This window comes from Cynoglossus semilaevis, chromosome 1, assembly GCF_000523025.1.
Source record: "Cynoglossus semilaevis isolate Cse_v1.0 chromosome 1, Cse_v1.0, whole genome shotgun sequence".
NCBI lineage: Eukaryota > Metazoa > Chordata > Actinopteri > Pleuronectiformes > Cynoglossidae > Cynoglossus > Cynoglossus semilaevis.
Genome location: NC_024307.1, coordinates 13,823,838 through 13,846,643, shown reverse-complemented (window position 1 = coordinate 13,846,643; position 22,806 = coordinate 13,823,838). Strand labels below are relative to the sequence as shown.

General features: G+C 38.6%; 2 protein-coding genes across 3 annotated transcripts; both read right to left on the bottom strand.

The window, feature by feature from the left end:
- Positions 1-102: 102 nt before the first annotated feature.
- LOC103380222 (pancreatic secretory granule membrane major glycoprotein GP2) lies at positions 103-8,368 on the bottom strand. The gene is made up of 9 exons (XM_008312075.3): positions 7,624-8,368; positions 6,837-6,925; positions 6,628-6,732; positions 3,685-3,845; positions 3,457-3,592; positions 2,468-2,562; positions 1,663-1,831; positions 937-1,051; positions 103-821 (listed from the first exon to the last, which is right to left on the bottom strand). The coding sequence occupies exons 1-9, from the start codon at positions 7,721-7,723 to the stop codon at positions 646-648; spliced, it is 1,146 nt and encodes a 381-aa protein (XP_008310297.2). The 5' UTR covers positions 7,724-8,368; the 3' UTR covers positions 103-645.
- Positions 8,369-9,279: 911 nt separating this feature from the next.
- shprh (SNF2 histone linker PHD RING helicase) lies at positions 9,280-22,594 on the bottom strand. Of its 2 annotated transcripts, none has more exons than XM_025058203.1 (31): positions 22,466-22,594; positions 21,096-21,348; positions 20,749-20,935; positions 20,462-20,591; positions 20,020-20,238; positions 19,859-19,937; positions 19,614-19,764; positions 19,199-19,295; positions 18,860-19,119; positions 18,000-18,638; positions 17,516-17,767; positions 17,325-17,403; positions 16,752-16,915; positions 16,401-16,657; positions 16,062-16,183; positions 15,714-15,802; positions 15,358-15,450; positions 15,164-15,271; positions 14,831-14,970; positions 14,569-14,742; positions 14,380-14,442; positions 14,085-14,310; positions 13,540-13,677; positions 13,147-13,248; positions 12,950-13,021; positions 12,263-12,451; positions 12,030-12,122; positions 11,810-11,896; positions 11,490-11,668; positions 10,508-10,588; positions 9,280-10,399 (listed from the first exon to the last, which is right to left on the bottom strand). In XM_025058203.1, exons 3-31 carry the CDS (start codon positions 20,803-20,805, stop codon positions 10,303-10,305), a joined length of 4,437 nt encoding a protein of 1,478 aa, XP_024913971.1. In that variant the 5' UTR covers positions 20,806-20,935; positions 21,096-21,348; positions 22,466-22,594; the 3' UTR covers positions 9,280-10,302. The 2 variants fall into 2 exon arrangements, with proteins under 2 accessions (XP_024913971.1, XP_024913970.1); XM_025058202.1 differs by adding an exon at positions 22,311-22,350 and having other exon boundaries at positions 20,749-21,348; positions 22,466-22,588.
- Positions 22,595-22,806: the final 212 nt, after the last annotated feature.

The following is a 22,806-nucleotide window of genomic DNA, read 5'->3' as shown; positions in this document are numbered from 1 at the left end:
ACCATTTATTATATCATATATCATTTTTGTCAGTTACATAACCAAAAATGTTTTTGTTTTATCCATATCTGGATCATAATGAAATAATGTAATGCCTTAAAATTAGCCAAAACAGCTACAAACTCTAAAGCTAAAAAGCTTTAATTCTCTATGTAATAATTAACACGAGGGAAATAAATCATATTACTGAAATTAGTTAATGTTAGGAAATACCAGAATTCACTGATATTTTCTATTGCTAAGGGTTAGCTGAGTAGTTGCAAAAAATGTTGCTAAAATAACTGATAGGTATAGTACAGTAAATAGCAAGGTCAACATAGGAGACACAAAAGAGGGAGAGAGAGAATGCAAAATAAAGCAGATGTTGAAAAAGTAAATATAATCTTTAACATTACACAAAATAAGTTGTAAGAAAATATCACAATACATTTATGAAGAACTAGGTTGAGCAGGCTGAAGTAATATCTGGATAAATATTAGAAAAAAGAAAAAATCTCGATAAAATATATACCTTTTATTTTCATAAGTTGAAACAACAGAAAATAAAGTGGATATTCTAATTCTATAGTCACAAACCACATGTCTATATCATAAGTTTACATTTGTACATCTATCTGGTGGGGCCTGTCCCAGAGTCACTGAGACTCATGAAGCCACCTCTGAGATGTGGTGGATGTTGGACAAAGTGAGCTGAGCTTCCCTCGCTGGGTAGAAACGTTTCGATCTCAGCCACAGTTTCCCAAAAATTCCTATGATCAGCAGCAGAACGACCAGCAGGCCTCCCAAGACAAATGTCTCCAATGCAGGGATTCCACCTGCACCTGCATGAGAAAAGAACACAATAACATAGGTACAGTAGTTAGTTAGCCTTTCACAACGTTAGATTCCAAGCTTTGAAGATTTTAAGATTGACAATCTAAAAAACTGTAAATATACTGTGATTAGGCTTTTCGCTGCTTTGAAGAACTCGTCTGATTGGTCCATATGACACAGTGTGGGACACTGGGGCATCTCTCCTTGTTCTCATTACTGTATCTTCACCAGAGCAGTTCTGTTTGGACATTTACCGACAACAAACAAAAATAAGAAAAAGAGAATGAACAAGCTCCCGTGTTAAACAGTTCATGAAATTGGGAACATACTGTATTTCTTAGACTTTTGACTATTTAATGTCCTTTTACTATTTATATTGTTTTCACAATGTATTACAGCATTATAGCTTCATTTACGGAGTTAATCATGGTAGGGTGGAGGTGGAGGGTAGCAGTTACCCACAGAACACAGTCAGTCCCCATACTGAAAGCAGAGGTGGGGATAGAAAGCATCTTCCAGTGCATATGGAACTGGAAATCAATATGAAAGTATTTTTAAAGGAAATAGAACCCAGGTTTATAGATGTGGGCGGAGCCTAATAATGAAAAATGACAATTGACAGGATCGTGTATGTACTATATACACTCTGGACCATTTAAATATACAACTTTAGAAACATTTTATACAGTTAATATAGCAGTGAATAACTGCTTCAATGTGTGGGTCCTTGGTCTGAAGAATGTTGAAGACCCCTGTTAGCATTATTTTCTTGGCACTAAAACACTTAGTAAACACTTTAAAAATAAAAGATAGAACTATAAAGCTGAGCTGCTGCATAATCTCACTCACAGGCTGACACAGCCCCGGTGTGTTGTGACAGATCTGTACGTTGCAGTGGAGAAAGATGTTGGTGTAAGAGCTCCCGACAAACTTGAACATTTGGATCCTGAACATGGCCTCAGGACCCAGACCGTTCTTCAGGACATTTAGGGTCTGTGTGTTGGCCAACACTGGGCAGCTATTCAGGATAAGGAAGAGAAAGAAAAAGTCCAGACTTAAATACAGCAGAATGAGGTGACTTTAATGTGTGTAGTTAGTTGTGAAGCTAAATGATAATGTTACAGTTTGGTTTTTGAACATGGCCAGTGGCAGATTAGTTTCCCTTCACATCTCTGTGTTGTGTAATCATTGTGTTTTTTCACTGGCCTGCTCTCACTAACAGAACCAAACAGTGACTGGTTGTCAAGGACGTGCACAGCTGTTGGAGCATGTGGCCCCTCAGACAGAAGTCACATGACCTAGCTCCCCGAGTTGTTGTTGTCTGGCCAGCTCTCTGAGCAACACAAATTCTCTCATTTCACAACAGCGTTCATGGAAGCAGAACGTCACAGAGAGGTGTTTGTGAGCGTGTGGTGAAATAACACAGAACAAGCAGGTTTCAACACACACTGCTGTCCAACTCCTCACTATTTTATTATTACAAAAACAACACCAAGTACAAATGTATTTACTATTGTATATGTGCAGATTTGTTTACATTTAAAAAGGTCCAGAATGACTAATTATTTAATATTATAGTCTAGTTTGGTGTTATTTTATTTTACTTACTATTTAAGAACAGAGTAATAGAGAAATGAGAGTGTTTAGAACAGACCTGTCTCTGATGAAGGTGTACTGTATGTTGCTGTATGGATCACTGGTAGGTGTCGCCCAGCATCTCTCAATGCGCAGCATCAGGTGAGCTGGGATCTGCAGGGGTTTATAGCAGAGTGTGAAACATGCAGTGAGAAAAAGACGACACAGGCACATTCATTGGCTAATGTGAAAGTGACTTAGTGAAGTCTTTTTTAAAAAACAAAAGTTTGTATGAAACATGGTAAAAAAAAATATAGACATACATTTTCCAAACACCAATATCAGCCAAATAATAGCCCATTTTAGGTTGCTGCTAAAACATGGTTAAAATAGAGCCCAAAAGTGAAAAAAAAAAACAAACAAGATATGTCCCAACCCTTTTTCCTTGGAAGACATTTTACAATGACAAAAATGAATCCCAATATAATTGACCTAATACCCTGTCCTGTGTAACAGTGGAGTCACGCTGTATGTAGAAGTTTGATTAATGGTGTGTAAACAGCAGCTGTGCACATATTGCTTAACATGTTGCAAAACCCATTAGCCCAACCTAATCCAAAAATAGATGTCAATAACAAAATAACCCACCTGCTTTAATGTGTTTTCATCAAAAGTTAAAACCCAGGAGGTACAACCACTGACGGGCCTGTCCAAAATAAGGTCAATGGGCCAATCATGAGCCACTTAGTCCACAGCTGTTTACTTGTTCAATACATAATTAAGAGCTTTTGTAGACCATTTCCTAATTATCTTGAAATTTAAATTTCTAAAACTATCTTTAGGTATAATTTAGTGGTAATGTTTAGCTTCCTTCTTGGTTTGCAAGGTTTTGCCTGTTTTCAGCTGTTACGTTCGTAGTCTTCCATTCAGTTACAACAAATATATATACAGTAGCCTTTATGGGCCTCACATTAGTTAGCCTGCAAAAGCTAAGGTCATAGTCATTGCTTTTGTTCGGGCTAAAACATCCTGTGTTGTGAACATTGTGCCTTTAATGAGTCCATTTACCATGAAAACTTTGACAAAGATGTCATCGTCCAGTGTCAGTGATGGCACTGTAGTCCACCTGTCCTCAAAGGCCTCGTCCTTATACAGCAACATGGACACTGAGAAGTTTCCATCCTCTGTGTTCAAAGTTATTGTTCTGTAGAGTTTGTCAAAATTCAATGGTCAAATGTTGAATAAAATAGAGACAAAATCAGACTTTTCTGCAGTCTTTTCACACAAAAAACTGACCTGACGTCCACCCTGATCATGTTTTCACCGTATGGCTGCTGCACCATGTAGTTGATGGGATAACGACACACAAACGTGATGTTGATGTAGTTTCTGGTGATGATCTCAGAAAGGTTGTTGTGTATTGTGTTGATGAACATGATGTGTGTGTCATCTGAGGTCTGCGTGGACAAAAAAAAGTTAGAGAATATTGCATTGAATTTCCTTTTATTTTGGCAAATATTTGGTTTGACGTTTATCTAAGAGCTTTAAAATATTTCTCAAAATACCTTTTTGCTAATTTTTAGCTATGTTTTAGGCTAAATTTAGCTTGTTCTAAAAACATCTGTTGTTTCTCTTAATATAAAAAAATCCCTAAGTGGTTTATGGTAAGTTAAAGAGTAGTAGTAGTGTACCTTTTATCTAGCTTAGTATGTTTTCATTACCCTTTAGCTAGCCTTTGGTAAATTCTTGTCACTTCTGACATTGGGGGTTTTGTGCTTTATATTTTGCTAATTTGTATTTTATTTATAGCTCTTTGGTTAACTTTCATGTATCTGGCTTAAACAGGGTTATTTTATTTTATTAACCCTAAGCTTTATTCAGTTTCTTTTAAGGTGGCTTTTGAACAATTTTATATTTTATCTTGACATTTTTCACTGCTTGTGTTTGTGTCTTATTTTATACTGTCAAACCAGCCCCGCCCACAATTCCCTGCATCAAAGGATCAGAAACCTTTCTCACAACTTGACAGACACTGTTCAATATTCTCTTGCAGTAAAGTAATATTGGTGGAGCCATAAACCAGTGCTAGCTGAAAAGGATCAGATGAGGGTTGTCTGGGCCCCTGCTGAGCCCAGATGACGGGGGATAAAATTGTCAGGAGCTCTAACGATGGACACATATTTTTTATTACCTCACAGTAAACACACGACCTCCCACCATGAGCAGCAGCTAAAGAACCGGTTGGTTTCTAGAGCAGCAAACTGGTACTGATTCCAAACTGACAGAATCCTACTGGTTCTGTCAGCGGTGACTCACAGATACAGAAGTCCTCGTCAGGTTTCCGTGTAGCCGTCTGACCTTTAAACCCCACCATTCAGTCACTCTGCCCCAGACTGCTCAAGTTTAAGAGGTCTGACAGTCAAGGTGAAAGCTAGACTGACACCTACTACATTCTTCTTCTTTAGCAACGTCCATCTAATCCAACACGGGCAGACTTTTACCACAGTTCTGTGTGATAACGCTGTAAAAGCACCGAGGGGAAGAAGGAGAAAACAGACGATTTCTTTACAGTTTTAACCTTTTCTTACTTGGTTTTCCTACATGTCTTTGCAGTCACATAGAAAGTACAGTCTCAGGGACAGTCATGGCATTTACACATTCACACAGGTTTATGAGGACATAGAGTAGCTAGTAAGTAATTACACTGCTTCTTTTTTAGTTTATTTCTTTCTGTTTAAGGCTTAAAATTCTAATTATAATCAGTTTAATTATTTGTGGCTATTTGCCAGTTAGTTTGAACATTTAGATGAAAGTTTTTATAGGCTAATTATATAACCACCTCTTTCTGCTAACTTGGCTATGTTGCCACATTTGTAGCTTATATTTGCCTATTTAAAACAAGCCTTTTGTTATATTGTTAAATATTTTTTATTTATTACCTTACATAGTTTTCCCTTTAGTAAGTTCCACCTGATTTGTGTTTATCTTAAGCTAGTTCTCCGTTTTTGGAATGTTAGCGATGAGCTCATTATACATACAGAGTGTAAGGCGAACATTAGACCATTCATAGCTCGCTAATGGCTAACTTGTAAAATCTTCTATTACTTTGTTCTATGTTTAGATTACGATTAAGGGAAACTTAAAAAAACATTAAATCACATAGTTTGTATTAAGGTATATTACTAATCTGATATACAGTGTTATGTACTAAATATTTTTTGTTATAATAGAGTGGATGTGTCGAGATCTTTCCTTGTTGTATTGTGTTGCAGCTGGAGCGTTTGGCTCCTTGTCTTTAGTCTTTGCCTTGTTGAAAAGAATTGGGACACTGCTGCTTTTCAAGAAACAAGAAGCATTCCAAGAAACAAATTTAAGGACTCTTGGTGTTTTAGCAAAGGAGGGATTCAGACGCCTCTATTTCTAAATCATATGAATGGTGGGATTCAAAAAACCGAGAGCCTGGTTGGCCAGTGATTTATGGCCTTCTAAATCAATGAACCTAAACAAATAATCATCATTACCATCTAAATTCTGATAATTTAGGACCACAGGTTCAAGGTCCTTTTGCTGCACTGAATGAGATTCTTTGGCTGTGGTAGGGACAAGAAACAACACCACCCTTCTTTGCTGACATGCACCACTCCCCCCCCCGACATCTTTTCTCCTCACTCCTTTCTGTCTGGACACTGAAAATGTGCCTTTCTCCGTCCATCTTATTATACGTGCTATGAGCTAATTCTAAAGAATCTGATTAAAGCCAGAACAGAGGGTCTCAGTCCGTGTTCACTTCAGCAAAAGGCTGAGGGGGAAGAAACTGCGGCTCTGGTTCTTAGGCCAAGTTAAGACATCGTAAAAATAGATGATTTATAATTATGGGGAATTTATGTTCCTAAATGATAAAGAGGCCACGTGTCGTCTTCACAGTGCTTAAAGTTAATGCTCCCTTCTATTGTGAAGCAGTTCTTCTAAATGTCTGGTGTCACTCACACCAAGTCTTTAAAAATGCTTAAATTCTGAAATGTACTTCTTGAAGAAATATTTCAAGTCCTTGAAGCCAGGACTAAATTAAATAAAACACAAAATTGTATTCATTTTGAGCCTTTAATTTTCTTACCTTATCCTCCATATGGATGGCCATGTGTAAATCTAGCTTTTTGCCTAAGGGGTCATGACCTAACGTTTGATGTCAAAGGGTACTTCAAACAACATATATTTGGAAAAATTACTGCAGGGTTTTACCATAACAGTCCCACAGTCTGAGAGATTTGTCTTGATGCTGAAAACGTAGTAGTCTCCCACCACCACACCCCGACACTCAGGATCATTTAGATGCAAATCCCAAATCTAAACATTGAATCAAAACAAAACAAATAAATAAGCATTTGTTAAGCAAATCACCCTGTTAAAGAGTGAGTAAGTCATATTGGTTTTTCTCAGGGTTTACTTACATAAACTGGAGGGACTTTGTTGAGGAAGAAAGAACTGGGAATAATCACCTCCATGTGGTCGTTGGTGCAAACAACAGTTTCGTTTAGCTCTAACGAAAATAAAACATGTGGTCATTGCTTAGAATAGAGTAAATTAATTAGCTTTTGATCATATTGAGATAATAATAATCTCTATATAAGAGTTTTCTGATCATAATTATTATTACTATAATTACATTATACAAAATTATCAACTTTTTCCTAAATGTTTTTTATTCAACAGCTGGTAACAAAACATTAGGGAAAACATCTGGAGTCAGATGAAAACTCAGTGTCAAATTTCTTTTTTTCCTATAAAAATTTGCATTCATATTACTTTTAATTTGTAGGCAGAAACAGAGATTCCATCTTAATTATCTGTTTTTGAAGTCACAACTGTTATTATTTACAAAACGTTCTGACAAAACCCTTCAAACAAGGATTAAACAGAGTTTAAAGAAAACAATTTAAATTTATTCACTGAATTCTGTAAATAAAAGGTGAACATTTGACTGTTATAATAAACTAATTTATTATTAGTTCTTACTGGTTCTATATTCTATTTTTTTTTTTTTTTTTGCAGCCTCACTTTTACATTTACAAAGTTGTCTATAGCTCTGATACAAAATATTGCATTATAAAAAAGGAATATTTTAAACTAATGTTTTCTTCTGTAGTACTTAATAAATGGTATGAGTTTTGCTTGAGCCATAGAAAAAAGCCCTGTCTGTTGGATGAAGAAGATGAAGATGTGCAGATGTGAGCTCACCTTCTTCCTCCTGCAGCTCCACATGGTCCACATGCTCAGCTGAGATGACCATCCTCGTGGTCAACAGTAAAGAGACTAAAAGCCATCTGACAGGTGCCATCTTTCCTCCGACTCTCCCTCTGGTTTCCTCTCAGCTCATCCACTCTGCTGCCTTCTTGGCCCTCTGTGACTCTACAGGAGACTGGTCAGGGGCCTGGCTGTCACCAGAAGATGTAGCACCCCTATCCTCAGCCCAACTCTTGAAACAGGGCTCTAATGAAGTGGGAACCCCCCCTCTCTGGCCTTAAAACTCCAGCTTGAATGATGTCCCCGCCAACAATGAGATTCCGCACATGAATAGGGGGAACAGAGGGGAGGCCAAGGTAACACGCATGTCACCGCCCCACTGCGGCGGCCACATCTTCTCAGTAAACATCTTACAACTGTTTTGGTTCTGTAGCGGAACAACAACAAGCCTGGTAACCATGCAGTAGAGAGAGAACAACGGCAGACGGGCTGACACTCTTTGTCGTCCACTTCTTTTGTCTGCACATTTTAAAATCTTTTACTGGAGCGGGAATCCCTCTCACTTGGTCAGAAAAAGACAGTTACCAGTTAAGGACCATTCAACGATGAGGCCCGTGGGAGTATCGTGAAACACTTGCACAGGCAAATACAACATCATCACATTTTAAAAAAATGGTTGAAGAGAGAAGGTAAAAAGAGGCAGGATGAGTGAGAAATGAGTCGTTAGCTCAGGTCATCACCTCAACTGTACAGTCAAAAGTCAGTAAAGGTAAAGGAAATCTAAATATTTTAGTTTTTTAAACAGAGAAAGCATGTTAACGTTTTTATGTTTGCATACAGAAGCAAATGTTTTAATCAAGATTAAAACAACAGGTCAGATTTTTTAAAATCTATATTTTTCTTGGTCCCAATACAAACCACTGACAAGTTTTAAAAATGATACAAAAAAATCTCATAAGATGTGTCTTTTGAGTAACTTGTTTTTTTAGCTGAGCTAAGATTCAGATAAAGGAAAAGTTCATTTCTGTTTAAAGTTTGACTCTAAGACCAGATAAAAGTCTGCTGAGAAGCCAGGGATAAACGGTGGATACGAGGAGAAGAGTACAGTTTGGTGAAGAGAGACCTGACTTGACATTGACGTGTTAAGTTTAAAAGAGGAGAGTCAAAGCCCCCAAAGAACACTATCCTCACAGTAGAACAATGAAGTGGAAGCACAATAATGTGGAAACACCACAGGGCATCTAGAGCCAGGACTCTAGTGAGAGTGGAGGAAATATCAAAGAAGAATATGAGACGATTTCAAGATCTATATTCCAGATTGAGGATTGTAGGACAGAGAGGAGGAAATTATCAAATCTACAGGAGTTTCAGAGATCCTTTAAAGAAGATGGAACTCAAGATATTGGACTGAAACATACTGAAAAATAATGTTACCCCTGTCGTCTGTTACTGAGCAAAAACAAACCAGCTAACTATTCAAGGTCAATCATTTAGACTTTTATAAATGATCTTTCTTTCCATTGTAAAATAACAGGCTTTCAGAGTGAAGCCACTGTTCACAGAAATGCTGTTTTGAAATTCCTTGCTCTGCATAAACATAAACATCTTAGAAACACCAAGAGTAAAAGAACAACAATTGCTTCAAGTACCTGCTGCAAAAAAAACTTTTATGAGTTTAAATTTACAAGACAACTCTGAATGAAACTGAATCCTTTTGCCCCTTTTTTGTCTTGCAAATCAGACGAGCACCAGTGTCAAGTTGGACTGAAGCCATTGTCTCCACACAGACAGACAGACAGACAGAGAGACAGCTCTAAGAATATGGTCTATGCAGGAGAATCCTGCAGTAACACTTGACTTCTGCACTGATCGTAAAGCAGAAATTAAAAAACTAAAACTAAAAGGAGCTTCCTTCCTGCCTGAGTTTTTATGGCTGCTGACAATAAAAGCACTGAGGAACAACCAGAGCTGAGGTTAAAACAGGACAGAGGTTTTTATTTCCTGAATGTGATTTGACTGCTGGACTGCTGTTCCCTGGTTCACTTGTCCTGTCATACAGTGACAGGATTGTTATAAATTATCTCCATTTAGATTCAAACATGTAACAGTACTCTACAGTTCACATTTAAGTACACTAGTACAGCTGTTTAGTTAACAGTTAGTGACTCAAAGACATGTAAAGTCCAGATGATCATTATCTCAAGCATTAAAAACTAACCAATATCAATTGGTTTTTTGGTGTGTAAAAGAGCTTCAATATGTTTTTTAAAAAATGGAATGTGTAAATCTGAGAACTCCAATCACCATGTTATTGAGAAAAGAGTAGTAGGTTTGTGTATTTGTAAAGATGGGTGGAGGGGTTTACCCTACGTCATAATTTCTGTGTTGATTCTGGAATCTTCATTTCAAATTTCAGGATTGGTTTCATCCAATCAAACCACTCCATGAGTCTCAAAAATGTCCTATCAACCAGTCAGTGTAGCTCTCTGCCTCCTGGCTGTGATGGAGGACGTCTCTGATCTATGGTTGTCTAAAAAAGGACAGTTTTGACTTGTAGTCGACTACATTTTCTTTTTTTTGGTCCAACCAGAAAATTTCAATTTAATCAGTCCATTTGTAGAAAACGTTTGACTTTGACTCTTCAGCATCCTGTGCAGCTCCCAGTGTTCAGACTCACTCCAGAGGTTCAGTGTCGTCGGTGAACAGATCAGCGAGGTCGGCCACTGTCAGTACTGCAGCCTCCGAGTGCTTCATGGCTGTGCTGGTGTGACTACAACAAATTAACAAAATTAAAACTTATTCACTACATCCATGTTTGGGAAAATCATTCTTAAAGAATTCTTTCATGAGATCTGGTCACATGATGCAACCTCTTCACCTCTTCTCAGCTGTTTTCAGCATCGACTGCATTCTCTCTTCAATGGTTGACTTGATCAGAAATCTATGAACAAATGTTGGTCTGGTGGAAAACAAGAAGACAGCGGTCAAAAATATAACAATCATGTAAAACAAGAATAGAGGGTTTATGGACCACCACTTTGATTTGCCAGAAAAACTGATTACATTCATGAAATCAACATTAAAAATGACATAAAAGGGTTGACCAATTTTTAAAATAGCTTTGGATTAATTATGAATCTTGATTAATCATGATAATAGTCATCCAGGATTAATCATGATTAATTGTGAATAATTGTGATTATAGATCATGGTTAACCTTGAATGAATCTGTATTTTTAAACGGGATAGAAAGAAAATCACTATATCTCTATATATAAGTGACTAATCAAAATGATGGAGTTAGTAATATGGAAAACTGAGAAGAAAAATATGTAAAATTATACCTTTATATTTAACAGTGGTTGGACTTCAGTTATTACATTTTGCATTTTAACAGTGGCTTGTGGAACAGTGAGTTGTAAATACATGCTGGGTGTTAACATGACATTTTTAGCTTGAAATGTTTCAGTGCAGCGTGTGAAAATAACGTGTATCGACTGTGTATTTGAGCAAAGGTAAGTGGACGGTGAGACTATTGGATTTACAGTCTGTGTCATTCTGCCACTGCTTTAAAATGTCTTAAAATCTGATTCAATAAGTCCAACTTCACAAAAAGTTGTTAACAGGTTAATTTTGAGAGCCACTATTAAAGAAAACAATCTGACTTTATTCATTGAGTTTATTTAATTTTGATTAAATATAATAATATTGGAATGTTCCATGTATTTCTGGAGTAGAAAAGTTTAGAACAATTGAAAAATAATATCTTTAATCTCTTATATATATATATATATATAATATCTTTAATCTCTTTATATCTTTCACCTAATAAAAATGAAATGATTTGACTTGAATCTTACTTGGTTTGACCAATGCGGTGAACTCGGCCGATGGCCTGGAGCTCATGAGCTGGGTTGAGGATGGGTTCAACCAGCAACACGTGAGTAGCTTCGATGATGTTCAGGCCGTTGGAGCCCGTGTGGAGAGGAAGGAGAAGAATGTTGATTTTGTCTTCGTATTTGAACGAGCTCAGATTCTCCTGGAGATGACATTTTAATTATTTAAGACTAAGATATTAGTCAGTGTTTTTACAGATCAAGTGAAGAACCTAACCTAGCAAATTTCACTAGGGTTCTCATACAAAAATAAAGTATATCTTATATTATCAATGAGCTCAAACCTGAAATTTGTGGATGCCATTTATTTGTGAAAACTCCATGTTGTTGTCAAACAAGGCCTTGGCGATGATGTCCAGAACACTCAGCCACTGTGGAGAGGTGAGAGAGCGTAAGAAACAAGTGGGTCAGGGCCAATCGTAGTATCATCCGTCGAGGCAGTGGTGGCCTAGTGGTAAAGATATCATCACAGTAAATCACAGAGCAGGGATAGTTTACGGTTACCGTGGAGAAAACCAGACACTTGGCCCCAGGGTCGGTCACTTGAATCTTCTTCAGTGTTCTCACCACCGCCTCCACTTTAGTGGAGTGGCTTCCCTAAAAAACAAAAACAAAACACACACACACACACAAGAGGAGCAGGGTGAAGCTGACATATGTGATACAGGATTCAATAAACAACAATCCTGCAACAGTTCAAACTAAAACATCTGGATCCTGGTCTAGGTTCTACTGACCTTCACTGGGATCTCCTGGTCCTGGCTGGATGACTGTGTGGTAAACACGTAGGAGATCTCAGTGTGTGACGTAGTCTGCCTACAGATGGCGCACTTGATGGCACGTCGCCTGGAGCCAGTGCTGTACTGCTCCACTATGATGGAGATGCACTCGTTACAGAAGCAGTGGCCACAGGTCAGCACTGCCCACTGAAAGTCAGACCAAGACTGATCTGTAAACACTGTGTTGGTAAAACAGTACCAAAGAACACCACTGGACCATGATGTAAACAAAGTAAAGTACAAAATTAATATGTCCATTATATATATAGTATATATATATATAGTTTTCATCTCTTATGCGAAAACATGGAAAATGCCCGTACAATATTTAAGGGTACAACACGTAAGATGTAGCACCATCTAGTGGTTGCAGTTGATTGTCTCTTGCCACATTATTTCATATTTTGAAAATTATATAAGTTTAACAAAATCATAAATGTTGTATGGGTTAATAACAAAATATAACAGTCGCTTTCATAAAATCTATTATTAACACAGAAAAGTATTTTTAATAATATTAATTTTTAATTTTTTTTTAATAATAATAAGGTGATTTATATGGTCAGATGAGTCTACATCACCATTGCACGTTATTAAAATTTTCTTTTTCACTCAAATACAAACTGGATTTTCAACCATACTCACTTCCTGCCCTAGTGGTCGAGCACAGATAGGACACGGCTCAGGGTTCAGTCCTCCAGTAGACTTGTCCTGAGACTGGAACAAAGGAAGAAATTTGCCATTGTTTTGTGATGAAGGGCAACATAAAGTTCACTGTGTGACTTTTTGACGCAAGTCAACCTTTAAGGTCATTATCACAATAAGAACGACTGTAAAACTACCTTCTCCAGGTTTGTGAGGTACAGAAATTGGCCCAGTTTCTTCTGAAGCTGAGACTTGGCCACGGCCTGGTCGTTGACCAGCTTCACTCTGTTGGTCTCCACCTGGAAGAAAAACAGTCCAGAGCTGGAGTCAGGAATGCAGTAAAAATAGTTGGGACAGATTATGACATCCTGGGAAACCTGCAGCCATGCTGTGTGGTGGGCTCTCAATAGGTTTATAATGACAGCACTTTTTAGTCATCAGCTTTTAAAGACTAATGAAACTTTGGATGTTTACGTGATAAATGACATGGTTCTTCCATCATGTCTCAGGATCACAAATATTTGTGGCTTTCTGCTCAGTGGTGAGGATACACTAACATTGTACTTTTTGTGTTTTTTTTGTGATTCTACCTCATGTGGCTCGATGATGTGCAGCAGCTTTGGCTTTGGCTCGTCCGGTAGGCGAACACGTAGCCTCTCCGTAGCCATTCCCAACTCATCGATGGCCGACACGTGATTCCTCAGAACCATCCAGTACTCGTGTAGAACCTAAGAAGAGAAAGATGAGATTTCACTTTATTATGTACCACTACTATTACTATAATTTCATAGTAACAACAATATTTAGAGTCTAAATGCTACAGCAGCACCCAGAAGTATTGGTCAGAATGGCTTCTGTATTTGAATAAGAATACACAATTCTTTTTCATTTTGTGCTGCGCTTACCGGTGCTGTGACCAATGTGAGTAAAGTTTTGTTTGTCTTTGTTAGACCTTTAAAATAAAAATAAAGTTTAAAAAAAATAATATTGTGAAAAAAGTTTGAAATGTGGTGAAAATGTGAAAAGTATATGAAAATATCACAATAAAAAAACGTAAAAATAAAAACATGCAAAAAGTTTTAAAAATATAATCACAGTCACAATTAAAAGACTTATATTTCTTATATATAAAAACCTTGTACTCTTTCTTCCAGTTCTCAAATAGTTCCATGAAAGTGTTTCCCTCTTCCACCAGCTCTGGATCCAAACGCTTGGCTTTGGCAAAAGACAGAATGGCCTTCAGAGTTCGCTCGGTCTCACTGGCTGCCCACAGACCTCGACTGGTGGTGGGCAGACGGTCGTCCACCAGCCCTTCTTCATCTTCAATCATCTCCTCAAAGATGGCCGTTTGACCCTTCACTCTATCAGAGAGGTTTCAGATTGTAATAAACTGAAAAAAAAGAGGCTGAAAACAAAAATGCTCTACTTACGTGTGAGAAAAGAGCTTAGACTCATAATCCACAAAAAGTTCATCTGCTTTGCAAAAGACGCAGCTGAAATTAAGAAGGAAAAAAGTTTAAAAATGCATTTAAAGGCTTAGGAAAATCCCAAGATGCTCATACTCAGAGTAAATATATAAAATATTGACTAAATACAGGTCTAAAATACTGATGTCTTACTTGTTCAGTGGCAGCCTCATGGGCCTGAGGTGACAAATGGTGACCTCATCAATCACTTTCTGAGAAGCAGGACCTTCAAGATTCTTCACTGCGTCCTGCACAGTCTTCTGGGATTTCATCAGATCCTGCATCTGTGAGTTGAGCAGGAACTGCAAACCACAGGCGTCGCGGAACCTGCCAGACAGAGGCTGGTTTTTAGTAGACGCTCTGTGGGGGGAAAACCACTTACAATCCTGCTATGATTGAAGAATTTGTTTAATACTTGTCAGCCATGGACATTTTGCTGGCCTGTTGTTTGTAGCTGGTCAGCTCATTCTTAATGCGAGACACTAGATCGTCGTCAGTGGAGCAGCGGATCGCCCGTTGAATCACATCCAGCCACCAGGGGGAGTTGACTTTGACCTGGACAAATTCAGCCTTTAATTTATTTGTTTTAATTACAACACATTTGGAGTCTTATATGTTAAAATATTTTTATTTGTTTATATTGACCAATTTATTTGTTTTAATTACAACTCATTTGGAGTCTTATATGTTAAAATATTTTGGCTTATAAAAATCTGTATTAATGTGACGGTAAAACAGGTTTTCCTACTTTGCGTCTGAGCTCCTTGATGTTCTGTAACACTGGCTGCAGAGCATGGTAAGCATCTGCCACCTCAGAGTCATATTTGGTCATGTAGTGCTGTCGGAGCTGCTCAGCCTGAAGAAAGAGACAAAAAATAATGATGAAAAAAAAAACAGCTTTTTCTCTAAGGAGTCAGGAAGGGTTATTTATAAAAGTGTTACCTCCTCACTGAGTCGATCGTCTCTCAGCGTTGGCGGAATACCAGGGTGCTTTGCCTCCAGCAGCTCCATCAAGTTACGGGTTGCGTGAAGTCGCTAAGATGAGGAATAAAATAATATGTCATTGATTTTTTGTGCGGATTCTAACATAGCTTTCAATATTTTCCTTATTTGTTCCACCTAGTTTTGCAAACCTACCACGCCGTTTGTAGATTGTAGGAATTCTTATTAACGATTGATAAGACTTTGTATGAAAGCAGTGCTTCAACATTTCACCTTTTGTTGTTATTCATTTGGTTTCTATAAAAGTCTCGTCCACCAATGTGTGAAAGTTACACTGAGGCGATGAGGCCACATACCTGTAAAGAATCCGTCTTCAGTCTGTCCTTGTGCTCCTCTGATGAGCGCAGCACTTCTCTATACATCTCTGTGGCTTCTACAAATTCACCTAAAGGTGAAGGAAAGAGGCGGCCTTCATTAGCAACACTCAACACTGCCCATGCACAGAGGGCTATTGAGACAAGGCGTGGACACTAAGACACATATGTTGTCTTTGAGACGTTTTTCCAACAAAACATCTCATTACTAAAAAACACTGGCAGAGCTGAAGTTGAGATCATGGCTTGTGTTTTGTTGGAGCTAATTCCCATGGGAACTGGGAGCAGGTGTATCACAAGTAGGGTGTGGGGTTTTGATTTTATTTATACCTCTGATGATGTGAATTCCAGCCAGGCCATTGAGTGCACACACCAATTGTCTGTGTGCTTCTTCACATTCCACTCGACATTTTTTCTGCAGGGACTTTAGCAGCTCCTCCATTGTCATGGTACTGAGGAGACGACACAAAGACAAAGGCCACTTAACAAACCCTTACGATGCAAATTATACAAATGGGTCGGCTTTAAATAAACACAACTGCACACTTTGAACTATTTGAATCTTTTAAGGTTTCTAATCCTGTGGACCTTCGGTCCATTTAGCTAATAGTCAATTAACTAGTACAGAGAAGAGCTCTCTGCTTCATTCAGGGTTTATAACATTTGTACCTTTTCTGCAGAGGCAGGAATTCCCCCCTCACTGCCTGTGGGTGGCAGCAGGCCTGACGCAGACGCAGCAGTGGACACAGGATGGTGTTGACGGTACGACGGTCCAGGCTGCCAAGCTTCAGGCTCCAGTCGGAGAGCTTCCTGAGTTTGACTAGAGCGTCCTGTGAGCAGACTTCATGCTGACGGTGATAGAAGTGACCCTCAACAGGAGAGAAACGCAACCAGTGAACCTCCTCTGTCTGAGGGGGAATCTGGATCTGGGAAACACAAGGCAGCAGAAGCCATGATGAATATTTTTAAAAAATCATCTATAATTTAAGCTTGAACGCAGACATGCAACAGTTCACCTACCTGATCGATGACGTCTTTTTTGGCTGATCGCCACATTAACTGAGAGACGACGTTGTACAGAGGTTCTGTGTTTCCATGGCGATAAGGCCGATAGAGCAGCTGGTGCCACCAGTACTTTACCCAGTAAGGATCAACTCCCAAGAAAAGAACAAGACCATACAGATCTAGGCACAGAAATAAAGTTCTTCCTGATTCAAGTTCTCCCTTTTTATTAAATGACCAACATGAATATTTTGATCTAACTAGTTATCTAATATAATCTAACATGCACCTCTATGGCCTACTATGAGTAGCACCTTTTCTATTTATCATTTATTATTATTTATGACTACTTGATATTATCTATGTATTTTTGTATTTTGTATGTTTACTGTAGCTTGAATGTTGATTGACTGACTCAAATTGTAAGTCGCTTTGAATAAAAGCATCTGCTAAATGTATTGTATTGTAATGTAACTCATAACATTGTCCATGTATCAAAACAACAGCCCAACAGTTATTAATAGCTTCTGGCCAGACTTTGTACACCAAAGCATTCAAAGTAAAAATTCTCAAACATTCAGAACTTCTTACCTTCTAAACCTCTCTGGACAGGAGTTCCACTGACACACCAGCGATTGATGGATGCTAGACGCAGAGCCATCTCAGCAGCCTGGTTGAAATGTTACAGAGAATAAATTAATTTTCAATAGAAAAATTGAGTTAACCCAAAGTACCATTTAACATTTAACTTTTTATTTCATTGCCTATTTAATCAAGTTTACCTTTGCAGTTGGACATTCAACCATCTGGGCTTCGTCTAAACAGATGCGCCACCACTCCACAGCCACTAGGGGGCTGGGAACTGCCATGTACCGCTTCTGGTTACGGAATCGCCGTCCGTCCTTGCTGTTGCTGTGGGGAATGTCGACGTAGTTGAGTTCAGACCGCAGCACATCGTAGGTGGTGATGACGACGTCCTGCTCAGCCAGCATGTGAGGCTGGATGAAGCCATGTTTCTTTACACCCTGATAAACCTGAGGTAAAATAACACTTTACATCATGAGTTTTGTGTATTTCTTAGTAGCAGCAAATTAAAGTGGTATAGTATACAGAGTCTGCTGGACAACGGAGGTACTGCACTGATCACTTTTAGTGTCACTGCCCTCTGTTTGCAGTTTTCTCCTTTTGTATAGTTTTATTTATTTTTATGTTTATCACATAGGTGGCAGTGAAGCAACTGATGAAACATCTTGAATCTACTCTCACCAGCACACGTAGGGTGGAGGACCTGATGTGTCGATTTATCTCCTCCACCCACTGGTGGCAGATGGAGCTGGGTGAGATGATGAGCGTGGCTCCAGTTGAGACTGGTTTCATGGCAACCAGACAGTGAGGACAATAGAAAGGTGTCGTGTCCAGACTTTCCTCCTTGTAATTCACACACTCAGCGTGCTGCCACAGCTGACAGTTCAAACACTGCACGCGGGCCTTGTAGTCAACGATTCCCAGTTCACCACAGATGCACTCAAAGCGGTAGTCGGGGGTGTTGAAAGGCACCGCCGAAGCTCTGGTGGGAGGTTCTGTTTCTACCAGGCAAGGATCTTCTCTTTGTCTTTCAACTATGTCATCCATTCTGGACATGTCCATTGAGTCAATTTTATCTAGTGATACATCTAATGATGATGCAGACACATCTAGTGTGTCATCGTGCTGCTCTGTTTTCTCACCAGCAGCCTCATTCCACTGTTCCTTCCTTTCTTTTTCCACTGGTGCTGCACAATCAGACGTCAGAAGACTCAGATCTCCTTCATCCTCTGTCAGAGAGCTGTGAAGAGCTGCTTCTGCCTTCTCTTTTGCTCGTCTCTGAAACATTTTCCTGGGTGAGCTCTCTGTGGATTTTGAAATCTAAGGAGAATAAAACAAAGGGAAACAAAAGAAAAAACATGGCTTAGAAAAAAATATAAATGCTAAAATTGAGCAAAACATATAGCAGACAAAAACATTTTTAAATTAACTTAATTTTCTGGCAGCAGCTAATTCAAGATGAAATTTGGGACAAATTGCAGAACACATTTTCAAAGTGCCGTCTTTGGACACAACAATGATAAAAGCTGATTTATTCTTACAGACTTGGATGGTGTCGACAACATCTTCTTTGTTTCCTTGTAGTTCTTTCCCAGCTTGAATGATCCCGCCAGGCCTCGACCTTTAACCCTGTTCACTAGGCCTTCGTCGATCAGCTTGTTCAATGTCTTCTTGATGTGGTTGCGGTTCTTTAACAGGTCATAACCATAGGTGGCACGGATGTAAGTGAACACAGCATTGACTGAGGCTCCTTTACCAGATCTCATCTCCTTTATTGCAGTGAGCAGCATTATTCGCACAGCTGTGGAATAGATTTGTATGGATGTTTAGTGCTGAACTGCAGAGAATAGAAAAGGTCAGGTTGATTGCTAGAGACATACTTGGGTGGGAAATTTTCATCTTAGGCTGGACCTCAGACTTGCAGACTGTCTTTCTTTCTAACGGTGGTGGAGGAACAAAATAATTCACAGATTTTCCCTGAAAAAACATAAAAAAGTTTATTGTTTACATTTTTCTACAGATCAGTTGAATATTAATCAATGAAATGTAATAGAGGTGTCTGATTCAAACATATTTGGGTCAAAGGTAAGAACCAAGTCAGAGTGAATGAGTCAGAGACTAAATTATCTTTGTCCCATTTTTTTTAAACTATTCTCAAAAGCTTAGAAATGAAAAAATATATTTAATAACAAAAGAAACCTACTGCACAGATAGAAACTGCAACCCATTTATCTAGTTAATGGGAAACACTACAAAAGGCAAACGAAAAAAAATAAGGGAAGTATTTTTCCTTACTTCTGGCAGGGTGAGCACTTCCTGCTCCAGATCCTGTCGAGTGTGAAACAGGATGAGAGCCAGAACTTCCACAGTCTTTCCGAGCCCCATCTCATCTGCCAGGATCCCACCAGGCCACTCGATCCCAGCCAACGGAAACTCTCGAATTAAGCTGCAGGTAAAAAAGGTGTTTTTAAAATTTAAATACAAGTTAAAAAGGGACCTGAATCTCTGTCCCTCTGGGCAACATAAATTAAATTTCTCACCAGCCAGTAAAAGGGTTGTAGAAAACTTTCTTTCCACACAGAGTGACCAACTCTCTCCAAAGGAAATGTAAGGATTGTTCTGCAATGAAATAATCGGTTTTATCCAAATGACCCAAAACAGGTTTTTCCTGAATAATAATAGTCCTTATAAGCTAAAGTACCTTTAGGTGATGAGTTTCTGTATTTCTCTCTCTTCAGCATCCAGTTAACAGCTTGGCTCTGATATGGTCTGAGCACAGGGATCAGGGCCTTGTGCTGGATGTCATAGGTCACATCCTGGGTTTCCCTCTGGTGAAGATGTCTGACATAGTCATAGAGCTCCTCCACATTCTGCCTCTCCAGGTCTGTGTCACACTCCTCCTCCTCATTTTCAACAACTTCTACATTACAAAACAGAATAATCATATTATTGTATATTGATTATGGATGTCAACTGACTCAAAATTAAAATCTGACTGATGACAGAGCAGCTGCCGATTAGTCACGATTAATTATGATGCAAGTGTAATTTATCATGAATAGTCAAGATTAATCTAAATGTCTCTGTATCTCTAAATATGACGAAGGAATAGAAAGAAAAAGAAAGTTCAACTGTCCACATACCAGGAATTATGAAATCATAAAAATATTCCATCAGCTTTTGCATGAGTTGGTTTGCTTTCTTCAGACGGGCATTTCCCACACTGAGGAACTCTGGTTTTCCAAGCCCAGTTTCCAGGAGGTAAATTCCCACCTGTTGGAATCAGATAGACAAAGGTTGTACGATAAAAGCAACATCTAGCAGTGTTGTCTTTTGACAGATTTAGATTACTACATGAAGTCACACAGAGAACAGCTACATGAGTGTCTAGTGCCGTTGACTGGAGTGAACTGGGTGATGGTATTTGTACCTTTAGCAAGTCTTCCTTCACCTGGTGGCAGAGCTGAACCACCCTCCGTTTCTGCATCCAGTCGAGGTCTTCTAGTGGGATTCGACTGAGGCTGCACTCTGCTGTGCATGTGTCCTCATCAGGCCTCAACTGCAGCCCTGGAGACTCTTCACAACTGCTATAACTGAGACACAGCTGCTCCCCTATCCTGTGAAGTGTGAAGGATTTCTGCTTACAGTCTGATGGAAGCCATGCTGGTCGGACACTAAACTCTCCAATGAGCGCTCTCCAAACATGACACAGCTTAGATGCTGGAACAACAGACAGTGTCAGAGAGACTGAGATACCAGTGACCTCTGAGGACGTACTAGGAAGTTCTTCCGTGAACTGGACAGAGCTTGAACATTCATCCTCTGTGTTGTCCTTAGTGGTGAAGATAGAGGAGCTGCTGGGTGTGGGGTCGCTGGGCAGGGAGGAGCAGGTCAGTGTCTGGTCTTCATCATCCACAAGAATTACCTCATTCTTGCGGTCATCCAGCATGTTCCAGTTCAGCTTCTCTTTGGCTTCTTCATCCACCCTCACGGGAGGGGCTTTCTTCCTTCTGCTGCTCATGACTGGGCCCTAAAAGAAGGATATATGGAGTTTTGATTACAAGATTGTAACATGAATTCAGCAGAACATGCGTCTTTAGGTAGACAATGAATACCCTGGAAAAGTCATATGATAGTTGGAAATTTAGCAATTCTCAATAGATAATGTTAATACTAAACTTCCCGTGATTGGTCCTTTTATGTGTTTTATCCTGTGTTGGTATGGAAGGGATTTCTACTGCCTTTGGTCTTTGTAATGATTCATCTTGTTGGATTTTTTCCCTCTGTTTTCATCATGTTTCAGCTCTGACTATGTCTTGGTGACGTGTAAAAATGTGTTGATATAATAAGATTTGACTGATGAGTAAAAGGATAAATATTCTGTTCCATGGAAAAATAATATATCAGACAATATTTCAAAAATCATATTAAAACCATATTTTTTACGTTATCGGCCAATGGTTTAAAACATGGCTTAAAGAAATGCAGATATTTTGGTTCTCTGATTACAGTACACGTGGTACTTGAGTTCCTTTTAGAGGTGTGTGGGAGTTTGATTTACTTCAGTTGTTAAAAAAGCCTCTTTTGTAGTTTTGTAGTTGTGTGTGGTTGAGAATTAGGAAATGTAGGCCTGTTCTAAATTTAATCTAAATTTTAAGATTGGTCATATCTAAAGAATAAAACAAAAAATTAAGAGTACTGGTGTTAATGGAAAAAAAGTAAACAAACAACAAACATGTGTTTTTCTCTAACATACAGGGATCTGTGTGGTAACCAACACTGGTAGTTTATCACTGGTCGATTGCATGCAAATATTATTACAATAATACAAGTTAAATATTATTGATTTTGTTTTAGAAATATAATAAAAAATAACTAGTCAGTCAGATGTAAAACAACGTCTTGTTTGATTTTCTAATGGCTTGTGATTAAATATTAAGTAAATAAACAGCGTTTAATATATGATGTGAATATAGTTAGTATAGTTCTTACTTGTAATAGCATGTAAAGTGACCAGGAACAACCAGTGGTGCTGTTAAGAACAAACACAATGAGAACGGTATCGCTACGTGTTTCATCTTGTCTGTGAATAAAGCGGGAAATGTAAAGACTGTGTCTTGTTTACAGCCTCACACACATTGACCTACTTTTTAGCGCTGCACCAAGCTTCCAATCATGTCGCAGTGACCCCACATCTACACGCTGGACGGAACCAAAACAAAACGTTCTTCTTTTAGCGAATCCAGTGGCGGTGTTCCGCCATCTTTAAATGCCGGATGTTAGGTCACAGTAGGAGGAAGTGATGACAACATCAAGACCGCAAGGGTGATAATTATGAAAATATATTTTATATTTGTGTTAAACGTGTATATATTAATGTTAAGCATTAATTATACATTTTATTTGTATTATATATTGAATTTATACAATTTTACAAAATTATTCTGTTGCCAACTACTGGTAAGACACAGTTAGTCGTTATTTTTCT

Coding starts and splice junctions, on each gene's coding strand:
- LOC103380222 (XM_008312075.3), bottom strand. CDS start 7,723: ATGGCACCTGTCAGATGGCTTTTAGTCTCTTTACTGTTGACCACGAGG. Junction 3,846..6,627: donor CAGACTGTGGGACTGTTATG/GTAAAACCCTGC, acceptor TTGTCCACGCAG/ACCTCAGATGACACACACAT. Junction 2,563..3,456: donor TCTTTGTCAAAGTTTTCATG/GTAAATGGACTC, acceptor AAACCCCTGCAG/ATCCCAGCTCACCTGATGCT.
- shprh (XM_025058202.1), bottom strand. Junction 16,184..16,400: donor TTCCTGCCTCTGCAGAAAAG/GTACAAATGTTA, acceptor TCGTCTCCTCAG/TACCATGACAATGGAGGAGC. Junction 14,311..14,379: donor TCTAAGCTCTTTTCTCACAC/GTAAGTAGAGCA, acceptor CCTCTCTGATAG/AGTGAAGGGTCAAACGGCCA.